Source organism: Apostichopus japonicus, chromosome 4, assembly GCF_037975245.1.
Source record: "Apostichopus japonicus isolate 1M-3 chromosome 4, ASM3797524v1, whole genome shotgun sequence".
Lineage (NCBI taxonomy): Eukaryota > Metazoa > Echinodermata > Holothuroidea > Aspidochirotida > Stichopodidae > Apostichopus > Apostichopus japonicus.
This window is the reverse complement of record NC_092564.1, coordinates 1,343,236-1,371,084: the sequence shown is the minus strand read 5'-3', so window position 1 is coordinate 1,371,084 and position 27,849 is coordinate 1,343,236. Positions and strand designations below refer to the sequence as shown.

The following is a 27,849-nucleotide window of genomic DNA, read 5'->3' as shown; positions in this document are numbered from 1 at the left end:
ATACACTCGCTCGTCGGATATAAATCATCGCGGCAAGCGAGACACCAAAAGGAAAAGTACAGTTTTGTCTTCTTCATTTGTTTACAACAAGGAATCTTTCGTATTTACTTGAATCTGTGGGAACATTCCACGGTAGCCTAAAGGCAGCTTGTTTTATTACCTCTCTCAATTTTAGGTCATTTCCGTATTTTTCAGTTACTCAATGCTTTTGTAGTTCGTGCCAATGAATATCCATTCATATCTGTGCCTAGGTCTTTGCATGTTAATACCGTAAGTAGGAAGGTTTGCATATGGCAATATATATAGATATATAGATATATATATATGTATATATATATATATATATATATATATATATATATATATAGATATATATATATATATATATATATATATATATATATATATATACATATATATATATATATATATATATATATATATATATATATGTTACTCGAGTTTCACGCCTGCAGTGTGCGGCGATTATCATGTTGATATTATGTACTAGCTCTACTTCTATGTATTGAGCAATTTTGCAACAGGAAATGGATATCTTAATCTTCGTTATATATATGGCCTACAGTAAGCCATGATTCTTGCCCTTCATTCCCCCCTCCCCCCCCCCAATATTTCCACATTGCAACCTATTAGTTATGTATAGGTTGTGACACCATTAACCATTTACCAGGGTAAACTAAAGAAGAACCACAATAAACCTAGCAAGTTAATCTCCTGTTTTGTTTTCAATAAAGTACAACCATGTTGGACAAAGATTTCCTTTATTTCATCATTTAATTCACTTCCTACAAGTTTGTACATTCATGATACAGTATTCCTTTCAGCTAACAACCAAATTGAAATTCTTGCTGCAGTTTTGTTGTTGAAATATTCAAAGCTGGACTATTTAATATATCATTCCATATTCCATAACCTCCCCTGGTAAATAACAGTTGAAGTTACTAACAAGACACCAGCTGAAAATGCTAAGTTTGACAAGTGGCATTCATGATCATTTTAGACATCATTAAATCACTTGCCATTGTTTTTCAGCTTCCTTGAATTAAAGATTTGGGTTAGACTGGGTTATTAACCTTGCCCCAAGATAACTACACATAACCCCTGAAGACTATCAAGTATAGGTACTGTACCTCATCCCTATTATTTGGAAGTATCTGACATATCCTATTATGGTTTATTTAAAGGTCTAAATTGTGAACTATGACCCATTAAATATGGTGGGCAGCCTTTGGGTGTTTAGGGACTGTCCATCAAATGGTACCAGGTCAAAAACACTGTGCCAGTGGCAGTATATATATGCAGGTCCAGGCTTAGTGAATAAGTTTGCAGTTTTCTTTCCACTGAATGAACCAGCACAAACAATTGATCTGTATTCATCTCCAAAGATATGTACTCTCATGAATGGTGAGATAGGTTTAAAGAATTCAATCTACAGTAACTTATCCTACACGTTTAGACTATTATCTAGCACTATCATAACTAGCGAGTGAATATTATGTTTCAGATAGTGGAATTTTAGTCACGCCTGTAAAATGGCGAGCAGTTTCAAAGAATATTTTTGAAGGGCTTTCATATATGGTCAGGAATATATCAGTTACCATCAAAACCCCCATGCTTCGAAACTTGCACATAAATTTCAGAATTTGCTTACTTGTCCTCTAAATATTGCACTATTGTGTTAAAAAGTTGTGTAAAAAAAGAAGAAAATACTGTGAAATGCATATAACTGTCAACATGCTATATATAATCAACATTTTATCTACTCAGGGCATTGAAATAAATATCTGAATTGTTGAATGAACGAAATGAACAAGTGAGTTGTAAATATCAGCATACAGATTGTTGACATCAATACAGGATTTAATGCTGTATTGAGCTGCATGCTAGCTGTTTGTGGATGCTTGGCAGCCAGCCCTCACATCTTCCCTGTTGACAATGCTTTTACTTCACATATATTCTGTTGGTAATACTTGGTAGGTTTATAATGTGGTATAGCACTGTAGTCTGTAACATAACAAGATGTAGTGTGATGTGATTCGAATCAATCCAGCTTTACAGAAGATTCTATGACATGGAATTTACAACTTCCTGAGTAATCTTTTTAATGGTTAAAACACTTTCAATTTTTTGGCAGAAACTGTCAAGGCATTCTGTCTTCAGTGCAATCAAGGTTATGGTTGTGTGCATAATGGGTTCCAGATTTTATTAGTTTAGCAGACACCTGTGACTATTGCTATATATTTGCAATCATCCCATATTAAACCCACTGCAGCAGGCCAGAGGTCTCTGGTTTACATGTAGAACTTTTCACTTGGGAAGAGTCTGATAGGAAATGTCATAGAAGACAATAATTGTAATAAACAGTTTTGTGAAAAGTGTTTCACCTTACATAACCCAGAGATACAAACTGTAATAGTTGTATCTATGTTCACTGTACTCTTCAACATACAGGTCTACATGTGTATAGTGCATTTAGTATAGTGTCACTGTACAGCATCTATGTACGTGTACTGTATAGCTACAAAAGCCGATGGTTGTTAGTGGAAGAATTCATTAGCTACATGATAAGAGGGAATTGGGTGAGGTAGGGGGTATGGGGAGGGGGTCCTTGTGGGGTACATGTCTGAGATGTTGAGAATTAGTTATATAGATGGTTAGAGGTGAATAAATATCCTTTGAGACAACCTACCCATTTGAAGTTGTGCAAAAGAAATCTGTTTACAACCAAAGTACTCAGTCGGACTGTCATTTTGGGCTGGAAAACCAACTTTCAGCTCTTTAATATCAATCATTTATAAACTTTAAAAAAACAATATCCAATTGATGCATGGGACAACCTTCAAGTGATTCTTCATAAATAATTCAATCTTGCAAGGTCATTTTAATGTCACACATATGTTCCTTGCTCAACCTAATTTTCCTTTCTAATGTTTTTAATTTTTTAATTTGTTTTTTTGCATTTTGTTATGGTACTACTAAATGTCAAAGGTAACTAAAAGTATCACCATGATGAGTGAAATGAAAAAAGGAAAATGTTTTAAAATTTGTGATTTGAACTGTAATAGATCAAAACGAAAGTACTGATGTTAATAGTATTATTACAATGTCACATGACTAACCTACATTAAACACTAAACTGTTAAAATAATGTTCACATTTTTCTTCTTCAAGTATATGGCTTTATCATTAACTTTTGTAAGACAGTCGCATTTCATGTTATTTATCTACATGTATTCAATATACCACAGCCATAAAAAAGAAAAGAAAAAAAGTGTTGAATTATTAGCAGTGCTGATATCAACTTGTTTTATTACCCATGACAGAGCCTGAGCTATATTACCAATGGAGATTGTATTTAAGTTGTTCTAGAACTTCCTCTATTTATGTTAAGTACACCTTTGTCTGTGTTAGCCTAAGAACAACAACAACAAAAATAATCAAACAAACAAAAATAAATAAACAAAAACCCCAAATAAAATCCAAAAGAAGACTCCTTCAACTTTGTCAGCTGCATTAAAATAATTTATAGTTTTGTCCAACCTATCCTGCTATGCATGATAGATTAGTAAAATTATAAGTATTAAATCAACTCGCTCTCCTCAACCCTAAACAACAGTTTTTTGTTTGTTTTTTTTCTTTTGTGTTGTGTTCAGTGATTTCTTTCCTGCCTCTACTGCTACGGTGTGTCCCAAGCCATTCTACGACAATCAATTCACATGTTAACACTCCCCCGGTTCGTCTGTTTTATCTCTATTCTACCATAACAATAGGCCTGGCATTGCATGTAGCTCATCCTCAGTTCTGCAAGGGAGTTTGTAATGGTCAAAGTTCTTCCAATTTTTTCTGCACCCAGTTTGCAGGCATAGCAGCAAAGACTTAGCAAAAAGCACAGTCAGACGGCTAGCTATTCATAATCCCAGCTCATTTGCATACAGCTGCATCAGTAAGTGGTAGAAGAATTCATGGGCATGAGCTATAGTCGTGTGTGCATTCTCAATACAAAGAGCAGTATAATAGTAGTCACTGGCCTTTTTTTTATTATTTTGTTTCTCTCTCTCCGTTTTTTTGGTTAACTGCTTTTAATTAAAGACGTGGGCTTTGAATTTAACTGGGTGTCATTTTAGAGTGTAAATAACAATGTTTGTAGGGAATGGAGGGGGGTAGCTGATTCAGCAGATAGGTTTCATGGAATTAAGCTGGATTCCCCTCATGTTCCATTGTGGTTATGTTTGCTAAGGAACCAGGGTTGCTTTTACATTTGAATGTAAATCGGCATAGGTTTTCAAAGGTTTTCCTAGCAGATCTTTTACACACAATCAACTTTTTAAATTTGATCAAAGATGTAATTTTTTTTATTGTAGTTTAACATTGATATATTTTGTTAAAAGTGGGGAGAGGCATGGAGGGTGGAGTGGGAAAGGGGAAGAGTAATGATAAATGAAGAGGTGATTATGTGGAATTAAAAGAGAAATTGAGTAGAAGTAGTAGTAGTACTTAGTAGTTAAAAATCAGGAAATTTGAACAGAAAGAATGAGAAACAAGAGATTTGTGCCAAATCTGAACCTCATAAATGTCATAGTCATTATAAGCCACCAATGATAGAAAAGTAGATCGCCTTAGTATCAGGATATTGTCTGGGACTGAACTTTAATGACTTAATGAATATTCAAGAGCAGTCATTCACCCTTCACTTCCCTTCTCCTTTCCTTCTCCTTTCCTTCCTTTAGCCGCACTGATTCCTAATTGAAACATAATTGTCTATGCATAGTTTTGTTTGTAGAATGACAAGAATTCCTGAAGATTGAATGGGGTAGTAAGATTTTAGTAGAACTGAAATTAACCTCGGGGGAGAAGTATCCCTTCTAAGATGGTATTCTGAACCAAGACAGAAGCAAGCTGGTTAAAAACCACAAAGGCAAATAGCAAGGAAACCTTTTCCAATACTCTTTCACTATAACTTAGCTCTAATGTTTTTTCCAGATTTTTGCTCCTTCTGTTTTTCTCTCTCTGCCGTGTCTCTCCTATTTTTTGACCCTAATACTAGTGGAGTATATGATAGCATCCCCTTCTGTTTGGCTCTGTAAGCACTTCTGCAGGGTCTCAAGTTTAGAATCTGACAATATTTGGTTTTGGATTTAGAGATAATCCACTAGATCATATGCAGTCTGGTCATACAGTAACAGTGATCCCAGGAATGTTGTTATGACAAAAGCAGATTTGCAGCAAATTTCTCTAATATGTGTTTTCATTTTGACCTTATTTTAGCAGGGAAAGGAAACCCAATTTTCATTGGCATGAGGCATACTTTTTACCTAGAAAGATGAAAAACAAGGAATTTATGAGAACAACATATAGCAACACATACAGAAGAGAACAATTTCACAATTAAAATGTCTGCCCCATTTGTCTATTTAACATAAGTTTCTGTTTTTGATGATCCTGATTGGATGGAAATGTCAGGCCCGCAAGCTTCTATGCATTTATCCACAGGAGCTTTTGCTTCAGATAGGTAATTTGTCACACAGATTTTGCTCTCTTTGAAGAAAAGAAAAGAGTTAGGAGAATCACAATTAGAGTTTGGAATTTAAACTAGATGCAGACCTATACAAAGGGGGAGGTTGTTGTTGTTGTTGGGAGGGGGGGGAATCCCTGTTCAACCCCCACAAAAAAGTAGTTACCTATATTTATTTAATATGCCTCAGAATTCACTATTTCATGTGTAATATTTAGTTTCTTCTGGTGGAAGATCCCTAAAGTCCCCCCACCCCCTCCCCCACATGGAAGTTGGCTTCAAGACCCCAGGGTCCTAATTGAAATTCTGGATCCTCTCCTGACATAATTGTCCAATGTTGAATCATCCCTGAGTTCTCTCCTTGTGTTGGTCAACATTTCAGATGTTAACTTTCATTTCTTTATGTAGTGATCTTTCTAACGACTCGGTAGACCGTAATGGGAATTTCCCCTGACTTGAAACTCTACCAACTGTGATCATGTTTTGCCAAAATAAATAGACAAATTGGTTAAATAGTGTCAAGTTGCATTGCTTTAGTGGCTAAAACAGGTACAAGAAGGAGTTTGTTTACATGCATGCACTCCAAGTGTATACTATGCATTCTAGTGTTCTAGTCCATTTGAATGTTTGAAATCTAATATTTACTTGGTGTCTCTCTTACCTGTCTCCCGTTAACTTAAATACTCTCCTCTTCTACCTAACCCACTAAACAGCATTGGTAAGTCTAAAATGGATGGATTTTCTATCCAGGAGCTGTCCCAGGTTTTCGTATAGTGTCCTTGTCAAAACATCCAAACTGACTAATTAATAAATATTGATTATCTTACTGTTCAGCATGAATTACAAGCTACTGTTTAAATCACTCAGCTTTCAACACTATACAGTACATGTGGACAGTCCATTGTTGAAAAATGTCCAGCTTAGCATTATTGTTGTTGATCGTCGTAAAGAATTCGTAGTAGTTATCTCACAAACAGACCAAAATAACAACAAAAATGAAAAGAAAAATAAAAGAAGAGAGAAATAAAGAGGAAACTTATAATGATAGTTTGGGTTTGTCTTGTTTTAATGTCTGTTCCGATTTACACAGTTTGTAACGCAATCTTGTTGGAATTATGTCACAAAATATAGTTTATACCAAACTTATATTCAATTCACAACTTACTCGTTATCATATATGCAATTGAATTACGTGACAGAAATTGCTCGTTCATGTCATCAATTGATGTGAAAACGAAAAAAAAATGAAAGAAAAATAAAAACCATAATTACCATTGTCCATTGGCAGAGCCACGGAAATACTGAGATTGTGTCTGTTTTATGAAACTGTTGATTTGTAACAAAGATTCATATCTGTTAAGCATCTCCTTACGCTGCTCAGTTATTGATCCGATTTGTGACCCCATCTCGGCTGAATCAAAACAAGGTCTCTTCCCAAACGAGATTGCCCAATCAATAACCAGTTAGAATCCATCTTAGTGGTTGTTAATGGGAAGATACAAGCAGTATTTTTATGAGGGATTTCGAGAGGCGTAAGGCGATAACCGGTGATGCAGTTATGAAGATAATGTGCACTGGCTTGTAATATACAGATGCAATGTATGGTAATTATGTAGCTGTGAGATAGTCACACTGATTAGCTACAAGAATATACATGGACGGAAGGAGGAGGAGGAGTATTGCTATGGCAGTGGCAGTTAAGAACTTTGTATTATTATTTTTTGGGTATCACGTAGGAGATTCAACATGCATTTATGTTTTAAACTACTTCAGTTGCACAGTTAATATCAAATCAAGAATAAAGGGGAAATGTTTAACCTGTGATTTATCTGTGTATAGTCATGTCCTGACTTTCGTGGATGTAGTAATTTCAGCTTAGTTGATAATTTAGACTTCCATGGAAAATAAAAACAAAACGGTTTTTACATTGCCATTCATGTTACACTTGTCTGTCTAGCTGTGAGTAATCCTGATCACCGTTGTTTGTAACTGGCAAAGTCGCTGTAGAGACTGAAAGAATCATTGCTTAGGTAGAGCTGATGGGCCTAAAGATGTACACCGACTCTACCATAAACACAACCTTGGATGATGTGATGTAACCACATACTCTGATAAGATTTGAACAATGAGATAGAGTGGAGAGTTAATGAAGTTGTGGAAGGGCAGTCTTTATGATTGAGCTATTTGATGGAGCTTGACCAAAGGCTGTCACGTTTATTGTAAGGTGCGACTAATCATGCATGGATCCAACCAAATCACTGGCCAAACTAGATTAATTTCTTCTGAAATATTTTGGTCTCTCTTTAAATAACTGTAGACCTGATATTGAAGGATAAAGAAGACAGAAGTTGCTATTACTGTATTATTGCAAATAAGAAGATGAAAGCATCAAATGGTGTACATTGCAGAAATACCAGATATTCATGACAACTATATTAAACTTACCTGTCCCCTCTCCACCAGTGCACTTCACCTATCTGCATCATACCAATAATTTGGATATTACTCTCCTGTATCCTGTCTCTATTCAACATGCACTCCAGTCTACCTCCTGTTAGGCATGTACAGTATATACCTGTACTGTATTACTGTAGTAAGAGACAGTTGATATATTAGTGAAAAGGGGATTGTTTAGCAAATGTAGAATTGTGCCCATCCATCAGTGTATTTTCCCCTTTCTTTGGACGTGTATGATAATGTGTATTACAAGTCCTATTACCCAAAGTAGGTCAGTGATTATACATTGCTCAGTAAGGAAGGTAATTAGATATACAGAGTCATAATCTAACATGTTACATAAATGTCTTTTGAGGAGAAACAACGCCATAAATCATTTGTTAGGGAGACCAATGATCTCCTGAGGGAGTCACACAGTTATCAGCCAGTACATTCTGTTTCACATATGTTTCTTCCAGATATATTATTGAATTGAGGCTATGAAAAGTATCATGAATGCTGCCTTCGAAGTCTGTGTGTGGGACAGAGAATTTTTCTACTGGAGTGTCTTGAATAGATTGACATATTTCTTTCAACATTGTATACATCTATCTGATTTTACAATGAAATCTTTTAATATATGCATAGATTACAGAAACAAGCCCATCCAGTGGCATCCACCCACCCACCCGCCCACCCTCCCACCACAAAAAAAAAGAAAAAAAAAAGACAACAGAATTAACAGAATTAATTCAAACTATAAAAGGGCGGTGAATTAGCGTTAAGTTTAAGCTTAAGCATACTCAAGCTCTTTGCCTTTCACCACAGGCAAATACACAGCTGTAAGTTGATGTGCAGAATTTCTTTGTTAACTTCAACTTTATTTATATAAATGGTTGCAGTTGAATAATGATGATTTGATTGTATCTAAATTTGGATTCTTCCTCGCAGAAATATCTCTTAACAATAGTAGTTTTATATTTATAGTTCATCAGCGATTTTGAACGTGCCTAGAGAAATTTGTAAAAACAAATATCTATCATAGAAAACAGGAGAGACATCTCAAAACTTTTGTCAAAAGTTGATCGCATTGTTGAGGACTTCCTTGTATGGCAGTTGCACAAGTATAATCAGTTCAAAATTGTAGTATTGTATATTTAAGGTCTCTGTCATCATTCTTTAAGGTGGGAACGTTGCCATTATTCTCTCAGCTGATTTGTTTTTTGTAGCCATTAATTTAAGGACTCTGGATACCAAAGTCATAATTACTTTTTTTCTTCTTAATCATCGCCTTGTTATTACAGCAAGAGGGTGTCCATTACCATTTTCTATGTTAATCTTGTTTTTCTTCTACAAAGCTGCTTTTCTTTTCCAGTTGTCTCTTTGCTTATGACAACACCATGAAAGCTACCAAGTAAAACCATCTGGTATTATAATGCTCTGCTACTACCATGAGTTGCAATGCCGTCACTCCCTAGCTAAACTATCTTTATATCTATATGCGGTTCAGTCTATACCCAAATACGCAAAAGGCCAAGGCCAATGAAAGGGAGGAAGTTGATTCAGGCCCTCGGGAGCGGAACTGGTGGAATTCTCGAATGTCTGCTGTTGCTGCACCGGTTACAACATGACACACTCAATCACAGCACCACACTACTACTCCATGTATACAGTATAGAGGAGAACTAGTACAATATACATATACATATATATATACATAGGGTCCTTAACTGTTCCCCATGTCAATTTCCTGTATATCTGTTCTTACAGTATCTAGTTCTCAGGAAAAGACTTTGTGTTCACATAGAGGAATGAGCAAAATATAACAAACTTATAGAATTCTCATGAACAAAACCACAGTGATTACCACATAGCCAGAATCTTGCAAATTTGAATGGTTATCATTTGTTAAGAATTTCTTTTTGATAATGTAAAAACGTATGGATATTTTATGCTCAGTGGTATACATTGTGAATTGATCATTCTGTTATTCATCCTAATTGTGGTTTTATTGATACAACAACAATGTAGAGAGGCAATATAAAATTTGAATCTTTTTATTACAAATTTGAAATGAAAGTGAAACAGTGTTTGTGGTCTCTGCTAATGACCTGTATTATTCAGCCCATTACAAGCATCATTTGGTCAACACAAATGATGAATGGCTGTTCAGAAGATACAGTGAGTAATATTATAGCAACTTCTCAAAACAAGTTAAACAAATTTAGTTTTGTGTAAAAGTAAGTTGGCCTGACGTTTCGATCCTAGCAGGATCTTCTTCAAAGGCTAAAAAAAAAAAAAAATTTTGTGTAAAAATGCACATATATATGGGAGTGTTTCAGTTATTACCAGAAATGTTACATGAAGTTTTTCAGGATGATATAACAGTCAGTTCACCAAATGGTAACCAAAATTTGCCAGAATCAGTTCAAAAGGGCTGATCTATATAAGAAATTCGTAAGCTGTTTGGGAGTCCATTACACCATTGCTCTAGGTTCCAAGTAAATCATTGGTGCACCATGAACAGTCTGTCAAAAACACTTCTTCTTCTGCTTGTGGAGGAAATTGCTGAGTTAGTTTGTCTACCTGTTTGAAGCAGTTTTAGCTAATTTATTGTGTGAAGTTTATCTTTTAATGGCATCATTGGACTGAATTAATGATTTCCTGGTAGCAGAAACCAATTTGAGGAGAGACGTGAGGCAGATAATTAAACCAGGGTAAGTCATATCCCTTGGCATTGTTTAAGATAGAGAGCAGCTCTACTCTCCCAGGTTACATTCTGTCTAGAAAATGGTGATTTCAGCAAATAAAAAAAGAAGAGGTGTTGGCAGAGTTTATATGAAATGAAGCGTACATCTTTTTGCATGGATTCTTGTAAATTTCAATACCCCACCAGGCCACCACCGTTATGAGATGCAATAGGGTTTATAAGTTTTATTGTGAAGTTGCTTCAAAGATTTGAAGTAAACAGCTCTCATGTCTTATTGCTTCTTTGTTGTCTGTGATAATATGATGAAAGAGTGTATAAGCCATGAATTGTTTAGACCTTAATGTTTTCATTAATTTCTGAATAATCAAGTTTCACTTTGACCATTAGTATTTTGAACTTTTGTGGGTTTATGGCTAAAATTAAAGGTTCTTGTCAACAAACTGCAAAATAGTAAGTACTGGATATATAGTGTTAGTATATATCATGTTTTGTATTTTTCAATATTTTACTGGATCTTATCTGTATCCTCACTACTTCAAGAATTAATTTCATAAGGAAGCTTCCAATGTTTGCCGGTTAAGTTTAATATCGGGTGACCTATTGGGCTTTCTTCTTCCATAGATTAAACCCAACCATCACTGTCTGCAGTTGTCAAACTAATTCATTACTTAATTATAGGGTTCATTAATTTGGAAGACCTAACATTTTAAAAGTTGTTGATGTGACTGTTTTCTCAGAGGTTTTCTTGATCTCCTCTCTACATTGTATTGTAATGTGGAAAGTTTTGCAGAAATACCCACTTGCATGACTTTTAGCTTCTTGAAATATTTTGATGTTTGTTATCATGAAAACAAAATATATTCTATTTCACATTTTCCAATCATAATTTATTCCAGGTAAAAGTAAAATACAAAACAAGCTGTCATTTGGTTGTAAGTACATATATGTAAATTAGTCTAGCCACTTCAAGCGGACCGAGCTAGGTTCCACTTTTGTAAATGCTGAAGATTGTTTACTGGTTTGCCTGCTTCAGTGCTACTGGATAAATTCCATGTGATTTATCAAAGTAAGTTTTCCACAATAAAAACTGCAGTGACAGATGGGTGTGTGGATAATATAATTTTTGCCTTTACACACACTTCAAAGTGCAATGTGTATACCAAGTACACGTATGGAATTATTGGTAGTAGTAGGCACAGAGTGAGGCATGGCACCGGAGTTGGGGTGGTTGAAAATGAACGGAAAAAGTGCACATTGGTGTTTATTGGGAAGCGATCACATTCAGTGGCGGAGCGTCCATACAGTCAGAGGGGGGCGGATGCCCCCCCCTGACGGACTCAAATGGATTGCTGGCGCCCTTTTCAGCTTTTTACCACTTTTTACTTATTCGCGAATATTGACTTTTTTATTTCACTCTCAAATACCTATTAACATTTGTCACATTTTGTGGGTGTAATTTCTGACAAAATGGCAGTGACACCTATTTATTCTTCGTTTATCTGCAAATCAGCAAGGCCCGGAAAGGGTCATTTCCGGCGATCTAGGGAGTATCTTTACTCAAAAAATTTCTGTACGCTCCGCGCCAACCTGTGGTGGCGCTCCGCTTAGATAGTGTCGAAAGCGCCCCTACAGACCATTTTCGCCCCCTCGGACCAATACCCCTAGCTCCGCCACTGATCACATTGTAGCTGTTCTAGAAAATAATAAACTTAACAGTACAATTTTATGCACACTGATTAATACCTGCTTCCCCTCAGCATACGCACACTAATTTACCTAGGTATAAAAACTGTTTTAAAATTGATAAACTATTAACTTGAGACCTGCTTGACCCACTTTCAGGTCATCCTGTAAAGTGTAAATCATTTTCCATTCGTCTACCATTTTGAAGCCTTACCCTGTGTTTGCTCAATATTCACATGTGCTTTCTATATCCACTGGAGATCACTTTGGTGTTTTCTGACATCTCCTAATCACTTCAAGTCCTCTATCAATGTTTCCTCTCGGTAATTAATCAGCTTTGAAAATCTCTTTGTGATATTTCAAAGGATCAGTGTGCAAACATTACAAAACAATAATTTGGACCTGCACCAAATACAAGAATTCAGGTATGTCTTGGGAGGAAATAGCCTGGGGATGTCAAATCAATTAATTAATGAAGAAGAGGAATAGAATGAGATTTAAACAATTCATATTCTTTCTTACAGGTTTGGAAGCATTTTACTTCTTCCTATAGTAAAATTCCACTGATTATTTTCATTAAATGGATTTTAAAATAAAACTGAAATTATTTATCATTTTTTGTTGGCCTCAAAAGCAGCACCATATGCACTGGAATGCTTACCATTTGCTGCCCTTACACAATTGGTCGTTGTTCTCGGTCGTTGGAACAATTATTTTGGTAACTGACCAACTGTTGTTATCATGTCGTTCCTCATCTCATTGTAGTCAGGTTGTGTCTTTTGTTTCAACAGAGCTCTCTCATTCAATTTGGATTTTAATAGTCAAATAGATAGGCATTTGTTACCTTCCTCAGGTATAATGTTAAATTAATAATGAACTGTCTTGTAGCTAAATCATAAATAAAAATAACAAGAAATCTCTAACTTTGCCAATTTTTGTGTGTTCTTTTTTTAACTGTCTCGGTATCAAGTATCAAACAAGACATTTTAAATAGTATCAGATAGTCAGGGTTATCTATCTACTGTACATGCAAGGTAACAAAAACTACACGGTTGGGCTAGGTACCCCTGGTTGCCACTAATGGAAAATAAATCAGCCTTGTCTCTCAGGAGTTAATCCTGAGCTTGTCTGGAGGGAAGAGTGAACTAGGGATGAGGCTCTTGAGATTTGGGTTGTTCACACTCCAGTGAAGTGGAAAACTCCAAAATGAAAATTGTACGTTAATTGGAGTTTAACCAGACAGAGTGGGCTGATGATGGCACAATACAAGCAGTAAGACAATGAAATTCAATATGTCTGCCAGGAATACGACAACCTCGTAGTTCAACATGGATGAGTTGGCTATTATATCATCTCCATGTTAAAATTACGAAAGGCTGAGATTTGGTCAGGAAGTGTTTTACTCCTCTCCCCAATCAGTGAAGCTTTAGCAGCTAATTGGCCTGGTACTTACAGAGAGTGTGTCGTTACAGGCAGCCTAGTGACATGGAAGCAAATCAAACTGGAAAGTGAGATTCATCGAGAAAAGGATTTCCAGATTCTCAGTATCTTGCACGAAAGTTATACTGTTGCACACCTTAAAGTTGTGTTCATGGTGATTATGGTGATGTATGGTAGATGTTGCCATCTTCCTTGAAATATGATTTAAAATTTTATACATAATTTGTGAATCTATGTCAATACAACCCTAAAAATGTAATTGATAAATTAAAAGAAATGAACGATAAATTTGTCCAATTAAATATGATCAATCTGATGGCATGCTGTTGGAAATTTGCAATAAACAAGCTATTTGTGTTGTTACTTGGTTAACGTAGGATTCACATAATTGTATTTGATTAGATTGTGAGTAACATTATATTATTAAAGAGAAGATTTGTAGCAGTTTGTCAGAATTAAATATAAGGATAAGAAAATTCTGACTGTATAGAATGGTTTATATATATTTCTTCATCTCAGATCCAGTGTAGTAGAATGATGTAGCTGTACTGTATAGCAGTAGTATAGTGAAATCATATAGAAACTAATGGTATTGACAAATTGCCCAGGTACCTAGCAGACAAGCAGTACTACTTGGAAGAGTATAGAGTGTATCTCTAATTACAAGGTATGGCTGATGCTTATTGCAGAAGAACATTTGATTTCGGTGCAGTTAAAGATATCAAAAGCCAGTATCTTCCTACTGTGCACAGTTTGTGGTAGCTGGAGTCCTTGTATGTAAGCAAGGGAGAATGATGTGGATACATGTTGTTCAAGGGAAATTGGCATAAGAAGTTCTTACATGAGAGAGGACACACAGTGTATCAGAATTACTTTGCTACTGAGGATAAGGGATTTGGATGTGGGTACGGTAGAAACATGCATTTCTGTATTGGAGTGTTTGTACCACTGTTTTGGAAGCCCTGTTGTGAAATTGGAACACAAACCCTGACATTCAGTACTAAGGCACTAGCACACTTATCTCTACTGCAGTAGGTAGTTTGCTTTTGTCATCTGACTTACTTATTGTCAGTACAAACGATAAACTTGTGTCAATTGGTAAATAATATTTTTTAAATCAATTAACACAGATTATGAAAAAATTAATTTTAAACTTTTCTACCCATGGCCACATGAGACAATATTAATCACTATGTAGTTAATGTATTTGTGTTAATGATGCCTGACTGATCTGACCCCAACTCCACCCATTAGTAGTTCTTACTGTTTGTATAAAAGGAATGGTGAATTTATCAACTCTTGATAATATTATATTTCCATGTCAGACTCTTATTGAAGGTAGTGTAATCAGTCTGACATAATTGCCAATGTAATCAGTCAGACGATGTTAATGATAGTACAGTCAGACAGACATAATTACCTATGGTATTGTAATCAGTCAGACATGATTAATGATAGTGCAGTCAGACATAATTACCTATAGTAGTGTAATCAGTCAGACATGGTTACTGATAGGGCAGTCAGACAGACATAATTAGCTTTGGTAGTGTAATCAGTCAGACATGATTAATGATAGTGCAGTCAGACATAATTACCTATGGTAGTGTAATCAGTCAGACATAGTTACTGATAGTGCAGTCAGTCAGACATAACTACCTATGGTAGTGTAATCAGTCAGACATGATTAATGATAGTGCATTCAGTCAGACATAATTACCTATGGTAGTGTAATCAGTCAGACATAGTTACTGATAGTGCAGTCAGTCAGACATAACTACCTATGGTAGTGTAATCAGTCAGACATGGTTACTGATAGTGCATTCAGTCAGACATAATTACCTATGGTAGTGTAATCAGTCAGACATGGTTACTGATAGTGCAGTCAGACATAATTACCTATGGTAGTGTAATCAGTCAGACATGGTTACTGATAGTGCATTCAGTCAGACATAATTACCTATGGTAGTGTAATCAGTCAGACATAGTTACTGATAGTGCAGTCAGTCAGACATAACTACCTTTGGTAGTGTAATCAGTCAGACATACTTACTGATAGTGCAGTCAGACATAATTACCTATGGTAGTGTAATCAGTCAGACATAGTTACTGATAGTGCAGTCAGACATAATTACCTATGGTAGTGTAATCAGTCAGACATGGTTACTGATAGTGCAGTCAGACATAATTACCTATGGTAGTGTAATCAGTCAGACATGGTTACTGATAGTGCAGTCAGACATAATTACCTATGGTAGTGTGATCAGTCAGACATGGTTACTGATAGTGCAGTCAGTCAGACATAATTACCTATGGTAGTGTAATCAGTCAGACATGGTTACTGATAGTGCATTCAGTCAGACATAATTACCAATTGCAATCAGTCAGACCGAAAAATTATGTTGTCCCCTTAAGCTTATAACAGGTAACCGTTTGATGTTAACTGCCAAAACTGTATCGAACAGCATTAGTACAAACTCACGTGAGGGACTTGCAATACCGTTACATATAGATTAGCGGATCATTCCCGGCTTTGAATAGCGTTGAATTGAATGATCTACATGCTTCTCCTGTTGTGGTTGTGGGGAATCAATGCACCGGAAAATACTATCCTTTATGTGGAATGTAATGATTGGTTTCGCATAATCAGTAGCGCAATGGATTTTGCCAATACCGATTGACTGATAATCGGCAGGATGCCGATAATCTAACTGATTATCGATCGAACACTAGCTATAACCACTTTTAAACAAAACAAAATACAGACAACTACTGCTGAAAGATAGTATACAATGGACATAAGACTGAAATCCACCTTGTCCCCCCCCTCCCCCCTCTTCCACCTCCACAAACTCATCCTGATCCCCCATGCCCTCCTTACAAACAGTCTTATGTTTGGGCTACCTTGGTTCAAATGTGAGCTATTGTACCCAGTCACTATGTCAGTTGTTTGCTAGTTATGACACCGATTCAGTTTAATACAGAAAGTTATATCTGTTCTTTGTCATAACAGTACGATGCTACCCACATACATCATCATGCTGTGCTTTAGAAGAAATCAGTGTATGTTATTATATATGCAGCATCAAATTTGAGAAACTTTTGCGTATTGAATCTGATTGTCTTTGTAGGATGAACAAATTCAATTTAAAGTTTGTGTTTAATTCTTGGTTTAGCATTGTTTTGTTTTCATATTGTAACATTGCTGGATTCCGAACGTTGAACACAGATTCCGTTTCTCCTAAATGTGGGACTCCCACACACAACAAGAAAGCAAATCTCTGCATTCATTATGTGACTTCGGAGGTCATTCGCACCTCTCTGTAACTTGAGCCACTCTGCTAGCTCTGGGCTACATTTGCTCTGCGGGGCTGTGTTCGTTCCTCTGTCTTAAGTTAAGTTGACTGCCTGTGTGTGCCGATGGCCCGAGGGGAGTATTTTCCGTCATTGAAAGTGTGAAGGAAGTGTTACTCCCTCAGTGTGAAGTTCCTCAAATGACCTCAGCTTTAATGGCTCTTCCCGCTGTACATTACCTTCTGGCATTGGGAGTTTGCGAGACTGGGGTGCTTGCAATTGAATATTATAAATAATATCCAATTGCTGTCAAGTTGTTTTTAATGTGACAAGATATTTCAACTTTTTTTTTTAACAGGGCAAACAGAGACTGTCATGAGAACAGAAGGGAATTTGTGCAGATATGAATACTTGCGGATAAATCTTAAACTCTAAAGGGCTTTCTTCATGGCGGATACAAATAAGAACTTCTGCCTAGAGACAAGGATTACTTTCAAAAATAGTGTCCTAAAAACAAGAACAAAAGAAATGGACTGTTCAAAGTGCAATATGACAGAACCTGGTATTATTCATTTGTTGTGATCCTACTAACTTACTGGAGATGTAGGGTGACTAGCTAGAGCTATGGGTCACTAGCTGGAGATATAGGGTGACTAGCTGGAGATATAGGGTAACTAGCTGGACATAAAGGGTCACTAGCTGGAGATATAGGGTGACTAGCTGGAGATGTAAGGTCACTAGCTGGAGATATACGGTGACTAGCTGGAGATATAGGGTCACTAGCTGGACATATAGGGTCACTAGCTGGAGATATAGGGTCACTAGCTGGACATATAGGGTGACTAGCTGGAGATATAGGGTGATTAGCTGGAGATATAGGGTGACTAGCTGGATATATAGGATAACTAGCTGGAGTAGGGTGACTAGCTGGAGATATAGGGTAACTAGCTGGACATAAAGGGTCACTAGCTGGAGATAAAGGGTGACTAACTGGAGATGTAAGGTCACTAGCTGGAGATATAGGGTGACTAGCTGGAGCTATAGGGTGACTAGCTGGACATATAGGGTGACTAGCTGGATATATAGGATAACTAGCTGGACATATAGGGTGACTAGCTGGACATATAGGGTGACTAGCTGGACATATAGGGTGACTAGCTGGACATATAGGGGGACTAGCTGGAGATATAGGGTGACTAGCTGGAGCTACAGGGTGACTAGCTGGAGATATAGGGTGACTAGCTGGAGATATAGGGTGACTAGCTGGATATATAGGGTCACTAGCTGGATATATAGGGTCACTAGCTGGAGATATAGGGTGACTAGCTGGAGCTATAGGGTGACTAGCTGGAGATATAGGGTGACTAGCTGGAGATATAGGGTGACTAGCTGGACATATAGGGTGACTAGCTGGATATATAGGGTCACTAGCTGGAGATATAGGGTGACTAGCTGGAGATATAGGGTGACTAGCTGGAGATATAGGGTGACTAGCTGGAGATATAGGGTGACTAGCTGGAGATATAGGGTGACTAGCTGGACATATAGGGTGACTAGCTGGACATATAGGGTCACTAGCTGGAGATATAGGGTGACTAGCTGGAGATATAGGATAACTAGCTGGAGATATGGGGTGACTAGCTGGATATATAGCTGGATATATAGGGTCACTAGCTGGAGATATAGGGTGACTAGCTGGAGATATAGGGTCACTAGCTGGAGATATAGGGTCACTAGCTGGACATATGGGGTGACTAGCTGGAGATATAGGGTGATTAGCTGGAGATATAGGGTGACTAGCTGGATATATAGGATAACTAGCTGGAGTAGGGTGACTAGCTGGAGATATAGGGTAACTAGCTGGACATAAAGGGTCACTAGCTGGAGATATAGGGTGACTAGCTGGAGATGTAAGGTCACTAGCTGGAGATATAGGGTGACTAGCTGGAGCTATAGGGTGACTAGCTGGACATATAGGGTGACTAGCTGGATATATAGGATAACTAGCTGGACATATAGGGTGACTAGCTGGACATATAGGGTGACTAGCTGGACATATAGGGTGACTAGCTGGACATATAGGGGGACTAGCTGGAGATATAGGGTGACTAGCTGGAGCTATAGGGTGACTAGCTGGAGATATAGGGTGACTAGCTGGACATATAGGGTGACTAGCTGGATATATAGGGTCACTAGCTGGATATATAGGGTCACTAGCTGGAGATATAGGGTGACTAGCTGGAGCTATAGGGTGACTAGCTGGAGATATAGGGTGACTAGCTGGAGATATAGGGTGACTAGCTGGACATATAGGGTGACTAGCTGGATATATAGGGTCACTAGCTGGAGATATAGGGTGACTAGCTGGAGCTATAGGGTGACTAGCTGGAGATATAGGGTGACAAGCTGGAGCTATAGGGTGACTAGCTGGAAATATAGGGTGACTAGCTGGAGATATAGGGTGACTAGCTGGACATATAGGGTGACTAGCTGGATATATAGGGTCACTAGCTGGAGATATAGGGTGACTAGCTGGAGATATAGGATAACTAGCTGGAGATATGGGGTGACTAGCTGGATATATAGCTGGATATATAGGGTCACTAGCTGGAGATATAGGGTGACTAGCTGGAGATATAGGATAACTAGCTGGAGATATAGGGTAACTAGCTGGACATATAGGGTGACTAGCTGGACATATAGGGTGACTAGCTGGACATATAGGGTGACTAGCTGGACATATAGGGTGACTAGCTGGAGATGTAGGGTCACTAGCTGGACATGTAGGGTGACTAGCTGGATATGTAGGGTGACTAGCTGGAGATGTAGGGTCACTAGCTGGAGATATAGGGGGATGAGCTGGAGATATAGGGGGATGAGCTGGAGATATAGGGTCACTAGCTGGAGATATAGGGTCACTAGCTGGAGATATAGGGTCACTAGCTGGAGCTATAGGGTGACTAGCTGGAGATATAGGGTGACTAGCTGGAGATATAATGTCACTAGCTGGAGATATAGGGTGACTAGTTGGAGATAATGGGTCACTAGCTGGAGAAATATCGTGGCTGGGTTTAATTGAGGACAAAAATGATGTATCAGAAATGTCCACATTGGGAAAAAAAGTTTTTGGTATTGTGCATTTATTTTGATCTTGGCTAAGCTTATTGCAAACCAACAAAAAGTTGACTGAAGAATAAACTTGCTGTTACTGAAGATATTTCAACATTTGTAGAGAGTGTAATATTACTAATGGGAAAGATTTATATTTTTATATATAGCAAATTTATAATATAGCAAATTACTCTTTTAAGCCCAGAAGAAGAATGGTGAGGTACTGAACTAGAAAGTGTTAATTTGTTGTTCATAAATGTCAAGGTGAGGTAACTTCAGGAGTTTTTATTCTAACAGTTGTGTCAAAATCCTTTCTGTCTGATGAACACTAAGAGAATAATCATGATTTAATTTGAAATATTGTCGCTCTGTTACATTTATGTCTCGCAGCTGAAAATATTAGTGATAAGATTTCTCAAAAATTGCAGTTTTGTTTCTGTCTAATACAGAGTAAAATCAGTCAAATGAGAATGATCGGAGAGTTCAAAGAGACTAAGAGACAGCAAAATCATTAACCGTGCCATGTCAGCAAGATTTTCAAATCCATTTTCTTTTTCTTTTTTCTTTTTTTCACTGTTATCGTCAAGAAAGCATGAATGCATTGAATAATAGAGGGATGTGCATCGATGTGTGAAGCTGGTAATGCTGAAACCTGATTTTGCCTTGACAATTGTTGATGTTGCCAATTTTTGGTGTTTGATAACAAAAAACAAAAGATTTTGAAATGGAAGTAAGCAGGTCCAGCAGCACATAAATACGATAAAAAAGAAGGTTAACTCTTGTTCAGCATTCGTTGAGTCTGTTTGTTTATGTGACTATGAAATATGAGATATTTATAATATTTCTGACTCTGAAATAGATGTGTCTTGGATGCTGTTTCTTTATTAATGTTTTTTCTAATGAAGAAAGGATATTTGCACATTCTCTTGCCCTTGCCCACCCTCTCCTTTCCCTGCCCAATCCCCCTCGTTACTCATTTAATGTAAAGTAGACATTTCATTTTACCTGAAATGTTCAGTAGTCTGGGCTTAAAGGAAATAGTTAATTATGTGAGAATGATACTTCTGGGTGTTAAACCATCAGTACTAGGACCTGATAAGTATGGAATCATAAAAGTAAGGTCCTGTTCATTGTTGATGGTTGTGTGTTCAATGCTGGTAATTATTTTAATGTATACCATATACAGTAACTCAGTTATTGCTAAGTAGTTTTGAGAGTTGTTAATTTTGTTGCAACTTAATAATAATAATAATAACAAATGAACTTATAAAGCGCTAAAATCTACGAAGTATTCAATAGCGCTGTACAACCCTAATAGAAAGCCAACTTAAAAAAATGAGTCTTCAAGCAAGACTTGAACTGAATGAGAGTGGGAGAACTCCCAAAGATATGGGCAGACCATTCCAGAGCTTGGGCCCGGCTGATGTAAAGGCACGGTCGCCATAGGTTTTCAGTTTAGTTCTGGGAACTGTGAGAGTGAGTGTATTAAGACTTTAGACTTACATGTACTAACCGAAGTCAAGATAGTTATTGTGTTGGCTTTATATACTTTTACTCTTTAACTGATTCCATTCTATTCATATGATCTCAAATCAACCCAGCCTCCAAATTGATATTTTAGCACTGCGCCCCCGCTGACCTATTCAGGGTCAGTGCCCACTTCCTCTTTCCTTCCACATTATCCTATTCTTATGGCTTGCAACGGTGAACCCAAGGTAGTTTGTATCCACTGGAAATCTCATTGATTTGAACGTTTTGGTTAAGTTTCTGAATTCAGTGAGGACTTCAAGATACCATCACCTGTGTCATTAGTAAATATGCCAAGTCAGACAAGTTTTAGGTTTATATGTCCAGGTTATAATCAAATATGCTATACTTGTCATAGATGCATGAACCAGTACTGAAGACATCTCCCACGTACATCATATCTTTGCATTTATTTTGCCAATTAGTTTACTATAGGCTGTATTGACAGCACTGGTTTAAATCACAGCAATTTGTATGTTGGTAAAGATCCCATTTGACCAAATAGTTCATACACTTTCATTGGTTCACATGTCACAAACCTTCAAGCTGCATTTTGCCTTGGTTTGTAAAGGGTAGCTAATTATGTTTCACAAAGCCCTGGAATATCCACACATAATCTAATACTCCACAGAATCCTCCTGAACAGGGCATAATCTACTCTTAAAAAGTCAAATTTAATTTTTTTTTTTTTTTTTGAAGGCTCTTAAGTTTTTCTCCTTTAGAGTACTACGTTTCACTGTGTTACAAAAACTTGTAATAAATCTACGTATGTACTTATGTAACAATTTGATCATTTTGCATTTTGAGATGCGATACGGTATAAAATATTCCCAGCTCACGCAATCTAAGACTAATACATGATTGTATGAACCAATCTACATAGCTGTTTCTAAGCAGTGAGTTTAGACACCATGTAGTCTAATACTTGATAATACTGCGTCCCTCGAATTTAAACTGATTGTTTTCTCAGTTGCAAATGAATTGATGAGTTAATGCCTAATTTCATGCTTCATTTGATGTTTTATATAGTCGGAAGTAACAAAGTATGTTTTTGGATGCCCTGTCCTTCCTTCCACGGTGGAGTATATGATACACTGACCCTAGACTGTAGACTGTACAACATTCATTGCTTGACAGCTTTAAGACGAAACGTTCCTTTAAACCTGCCGCTTGCCGTATAGCCTTTTCAACTCTGTAGAGTATCACATCCGTACTCATTAGCCTTTACATTACCTGAAGGCCTTTGTAGTCGGGAGCTTATGTTTACTCACTGCAAGCTGTGTAAATGCGCCCAACTCTCTGCTTTCCTGGATTGTAGGTTTTAATTGCCACTAGACATCACCGGCTATCCACCGTAGATGACAAACCCAAAAATTTGGCTCAAAAAGTGATGTACTTTGGGATATTAGCTGGATGCCGCCAATACCGGGAAGGAATGGTGATACCGAAAGAAATGAAAGTGCATGCTGTAAAGAGGAACAGAGAGAGAGAGAGATAAATTGAAGAAAGGAGAAATGGAAAGTTGTTTTGGTGTTGATAGCTATACAAGCTATATGGCCATCTTAAGTACCTGCGTGAGATTAGATGATTTAATATAAATATAGTGACTGAGTCTGAAGGAGTTAACTAACAACTTAAGTTTATGGATTTTAATGGAGGTTGGTAAACCTGGCTCTATGTTCATTCAAGGATGGAGGCCTTGAAATATTATTTTGATATATTTTCAAATCTAATGATCTCGTCCATAGCGTCTTGACCTTGTTCATAACTTTTTAAATGTTGTTGTGTTGTGATTAAAGCTATTGTTTCAGCATCAGGATGATTTAGCACCAAGTTTCGTTTCATCTCCAAGGTCACATTGACTGTAATTCTGTTAACTTGGTTTTACAAGCTTCTTAAAATTTGTTTAAAATGTTGTAAAATCTTTCAGAATTTCTTTTGTAATTTTCTAGTCAAGTACCTCTATGATTTATATAATAGTTTGAATCACGTTTTTGTGTTTGGTCAAAATTTAGCCAGTCCTAGTGATGTGAATTTTATTGAAATAAGATTGCTATTCATCAACTGAGATATCTTCATATTTTAATGTTCTAGTAAATTAATAAAATCACTTGATTTTCAACGTTTCACTCGACAAACACTTTCCATGTCAGTTTTAGTCAAATCAAAATTTTTAATTTTATAAACATATTTTCTAATTTCAATAGTTGCAGTTGCGCTTGATGATTCAAGCTAATAAGATTACTATAATAGTTGAATATCAAATAAAATTGAAACCATTTGTCAAAAATCAACCCAAAAGATGCTTGATAAATAGTCTCCAGATTTCACTCCTTGTTGTAAAATTGTACACAGGATCATAAATAGTGTTTATGGGGTACTTAGTTAGCACCCTCAAAGTTATTCTTAGACAGTGTAATCAAATACACACAACAAATGTCTGAAGAAATATGCTATGAGGTTGCCAGTTGCATTATTGTTGCAATTATAAAATGAGTGACTATTATATGTGTCTCTGGCCTATTTGGTGACTGTATGGAGACATTTACTTCGTTCCTCGCTTACCTGTCTCCCCACCATAGGTGTACGAGGTGGGGGGGCGGGGGGGGGCAGACTGCCCCCCAAATTTCCAGAGGACAAGAAATTCGGGCAAAAGTCCTGAAAAATTCGGGCAGCCTAAGAGGAGAAAAAAAAATATATATATATATATATTTTCTCCTCTTAGGCTGCCCGAATTTTTCAGGACTTTTGCCCGAATTTCTTGTCCTCTGGAAATATATATATATATATATATATATATATATATGCAGTAGCTTGCCCGAATCTTTTTCAAATTTTTGCCCGACAATTCCATGATTTTCTTTATTTAGCATCATGATGCCCGAATATTTCCGTGTAACACCACCGTAAGCGCAGTTCATCTGGGCTACCACGCTTTTTGCACGATCAATTTTTTTTCTAACTAGTCAATTGTATACCTGGACCAAGGGCGGCGGAACCGGGGGCACAGGGGGCACGTGCCCCCCCACTTTTCCTCAGGTTAAAAATGTGCCTTTTTTCTACATAAAAATTGAGGTGCCTCAAGTTAGCAAGAGGCCAGGGAACCAGAATGAACCCTCGGGAAAGGCCGTTTCAGGCCATCTGAGGGGTTTGTAAAACCAAAAAATTTCTAGTACGCTCCGCGCCAACCGATGGTGGCGCTCCGCTCAGATAGTCGTGCATACAACTCTTCAAATCCGGGCTAAGCCCGTGACTTTTAATGAATTTCTGTGGGTCAAACTCAAAGCGATTTCGAAGGGAAAAAATTTGTTTAGATATTAACAAGAAAAAAACTCTAATTCGGAAGATTACTACATTAGCAACTAGCATGATTTCACCTCATTTTGTCTCAAAAGAAAACTTGTTCCTTGTTTCCCAATTGGCGCATTGGATATTGCAGTGCTAGTATGCATATTTTCCTTGAGGGCGGGGGGGGGGGTGGGGGCGTTGATGGAGTGATGTGTATACACAAATAAGATAATACAATAAGAGTTATAAAGGGTACTAAATGTAAGGCTGCATCAGTCCAATCGAATTTCTGCATAGTGCCCTTTGATGTCGGTGCCCCCCCCCAGATTAAAAGTGCTTCCGCCGCCCTTGACCTGGACATCCCCAACATGAGTGTATATAAGAAACATTTTCTTTTTCATGGATGGTGGGGGGGGGGGAGTGCCTACAAGCCTAGAAGTACAGGTTTATCATATTCTTTGTTATATTTTATACTTTTTTGCCAGTGAGACAAATTGCAGTCTCACCCGACACAGCGACATTATCCCGCCGACGTGTCGTTGAACAATGTATGTTTTTCTGGAGGTAGCTGAGTACTGTGTTAAAATAATAAATAAGGTAACTAAATAGGAGCTTAAAAAATATACTGTCCCATTTTTCCACTTCAAAGTGATGTTACCATTTTTTTTCTTTCTAATTTACCAAATTTTTGGGGAAGTGTAAATTTCTAAAACGTGAGATTATAAAATAAAGAATGTTTAGATGCAACTTGCAAGGCCTCAGAAGTGCCGTTTCCGGCAATCTGAGAGGCATTGTGTGCCAAAAAATTTCTTGTACGCTACGCGCCAACCGATGGTGGCGCTCCGCTTAGATAGTGTCACGGGAACTTTCGGGCACAAAAAGTTCTGCCCCCCCAAACTGAAATGGTCCCGTACGCCTATGCTCCCCACCACCTTAGCACCTCCTTCTACCGTGCCTAGAATGAACTGGTGACCTTTTAACACTGTGCGCCCTCCTCTATGACCAGCTCCTCCGGTCAATGCCCTTCCTTCTCGTTCTACCATCCTAAGCACCAACATCGTGCGTTTTGTTGTCCAGATTTCCAACAGCGATTTTTCGTATGGAATTGGAACCTCTAGAGGTTCTTGGTCTTTTCCATTTATGTGGATACTGAAGTATTTGCCAAGCATGAACAGCCCAATGAGTACCCTTTTTTAGCATAGGGAGGGATTTTCTAGTCCGTTTTGGAGGAACGGTTCCCGCCCCATTAGAATTGTAAATAATAGTGACTGTATGGAGACATCAAACCATAAACTGTTATCTTGACAAGGTGACAGAATACAGGTTTGGTCTTGTTTATAGTTACCACATTGTGTGTATGTGGTAATTATCTGATATTTTAATGTTTCTGATAAGTAGTGATGTACAATTACATATACATGTATATCATTTTCATTTAAACATTTTGATATATTTTGACCAGTAGTATTAGCTTCATGCCATAATCTAGTCATTACTGTACACTTATCACTTCACAACCAAGAGATGTTATATTTTGGTCATTGACCAATACAGTATATGCTTCATGCCATCATCTAGTCATTACTGTACACTTATCACTTCACAACCAAGAGATGTTATATTTTGGTCATTGACCAATACAGTATATGCTTCATGCCATCATCTAGTCATTACTGTACACTTATCCCTTCACAGCCAAAAGATGTTATATTTTACTTATTGTCCAGTAGTATTTGCTTCATGCCATCATCTACAGTAGTCATTACTGTACACTTATCACTTCACAGCCAAGAGATGTTATATTTTGGTCATTAATCTGCTGCTACTGGATATTCAATGACACAATGAAAGTTCAACCACATCGAAAGACTCTTTCTGAATATGATTGAATTTCCCCATGGGATTGTTGGCTAATTACTTTGATTAGTAAAGCTTCCCATGGTACACACTGTTGTAGCCGTCATTGTTTGGAGCACCTCATCCTCAACTTGTGAAACTGTTAACTCGAAGTCAGATGTGTATAGTCAATGTCTTTTAATATCTCTCCAACAAATTCAATCAAGGTTGGCAAATTGCACTCTGTTTATTTCGGCTGTTATGCTATGCACATACTAAAGCGGATTGTGTCAAAACCTTGAGATTTCACTCAAAATAGTCTACGTGATTTGGAAATTCAAAGGAATATGCAAATGTTGAGATTGGTCAAGTGTATTTTGTTATTCCATCCAGTTTCTAGTTATAAATGTACATTGCTAAACAGATGGGGCACTGTATCATGGTTAAAGTCTTCATGTGGGAAAACCTTAAATATAACAGTAACTTGAAGTTCTACATACTAATGTTGTATGATACTGTTCAAAATTTTAGAGGATTTCCTTGTGCATTCACACTGAAATAATGTAATTTGACTTTGTGCTTGTTCCTTGAACAGTTTGTAATGATGCATTAAACAGAACATGTCAAAGGTCATATACATGAGTTAACTTTTTGGGATGTTTGAGTAGCATATATTACGGTATGTGATTTCCAGCGGATATATTCGCATATCTGTTTAATCAGTTTTTTTTCGTAGTGCTCTGTTGGTTCATTTGACATGCCCTATCTTGGTATGAATGGTGTAGCTTTCACTTTTTCAGAATTGATTCTCAAAACAAACTTTCACAAAATTTGGATGAAAAATTGCAGCTTTGGATAATTCAGAAACTGAAATAACTGCAAACTATGATTATAAATGATGATATACATGAATGAGGGTCCTCAGATGTTTGTGGCTTCTTCAAAATTGTAGACTATTCTGTAAACCGAGGTGCCTACAGCACATTGGTAGAAT

General features: G+C 37.1%; 2 protein-coding genes across 7 annotated transcripts in view; one reads left to right on the top strand and one right to left on the bottom strand.

The window, feature by feature from the left end:
• The window catches only part of LOC139966070 (transcription factor 12-like), a 139,419-nt gene that overhangs the window by 24,717 nt on the left and 86,853 nt on the right, over positions 1 to 27,849 (top strand). The gene's annotated exons all lie outside the window — the stretch shown is intronic.
• Positions 488 to 20,728, bottom strand: LOC139967085 (uncharacterized). Its single transcript, XM_071970803.1, has 3 exons — positions 20,721 to 20,728; positions 15,699 to 20,158; positions 488 to 15,641 (listed from the first exon to the last, which is right to left on the bottom strand). Exons 1-2 carry the CDS (start codon positions 20,726 to 20,728, stop codon positions 17,716 to 17,718), a joined length of 2,451 nt encoding a protein of 816 aa, XP_071826904.1. The 3' UTR covers positions 488 to 15,641; positions 15,699 to 17,715.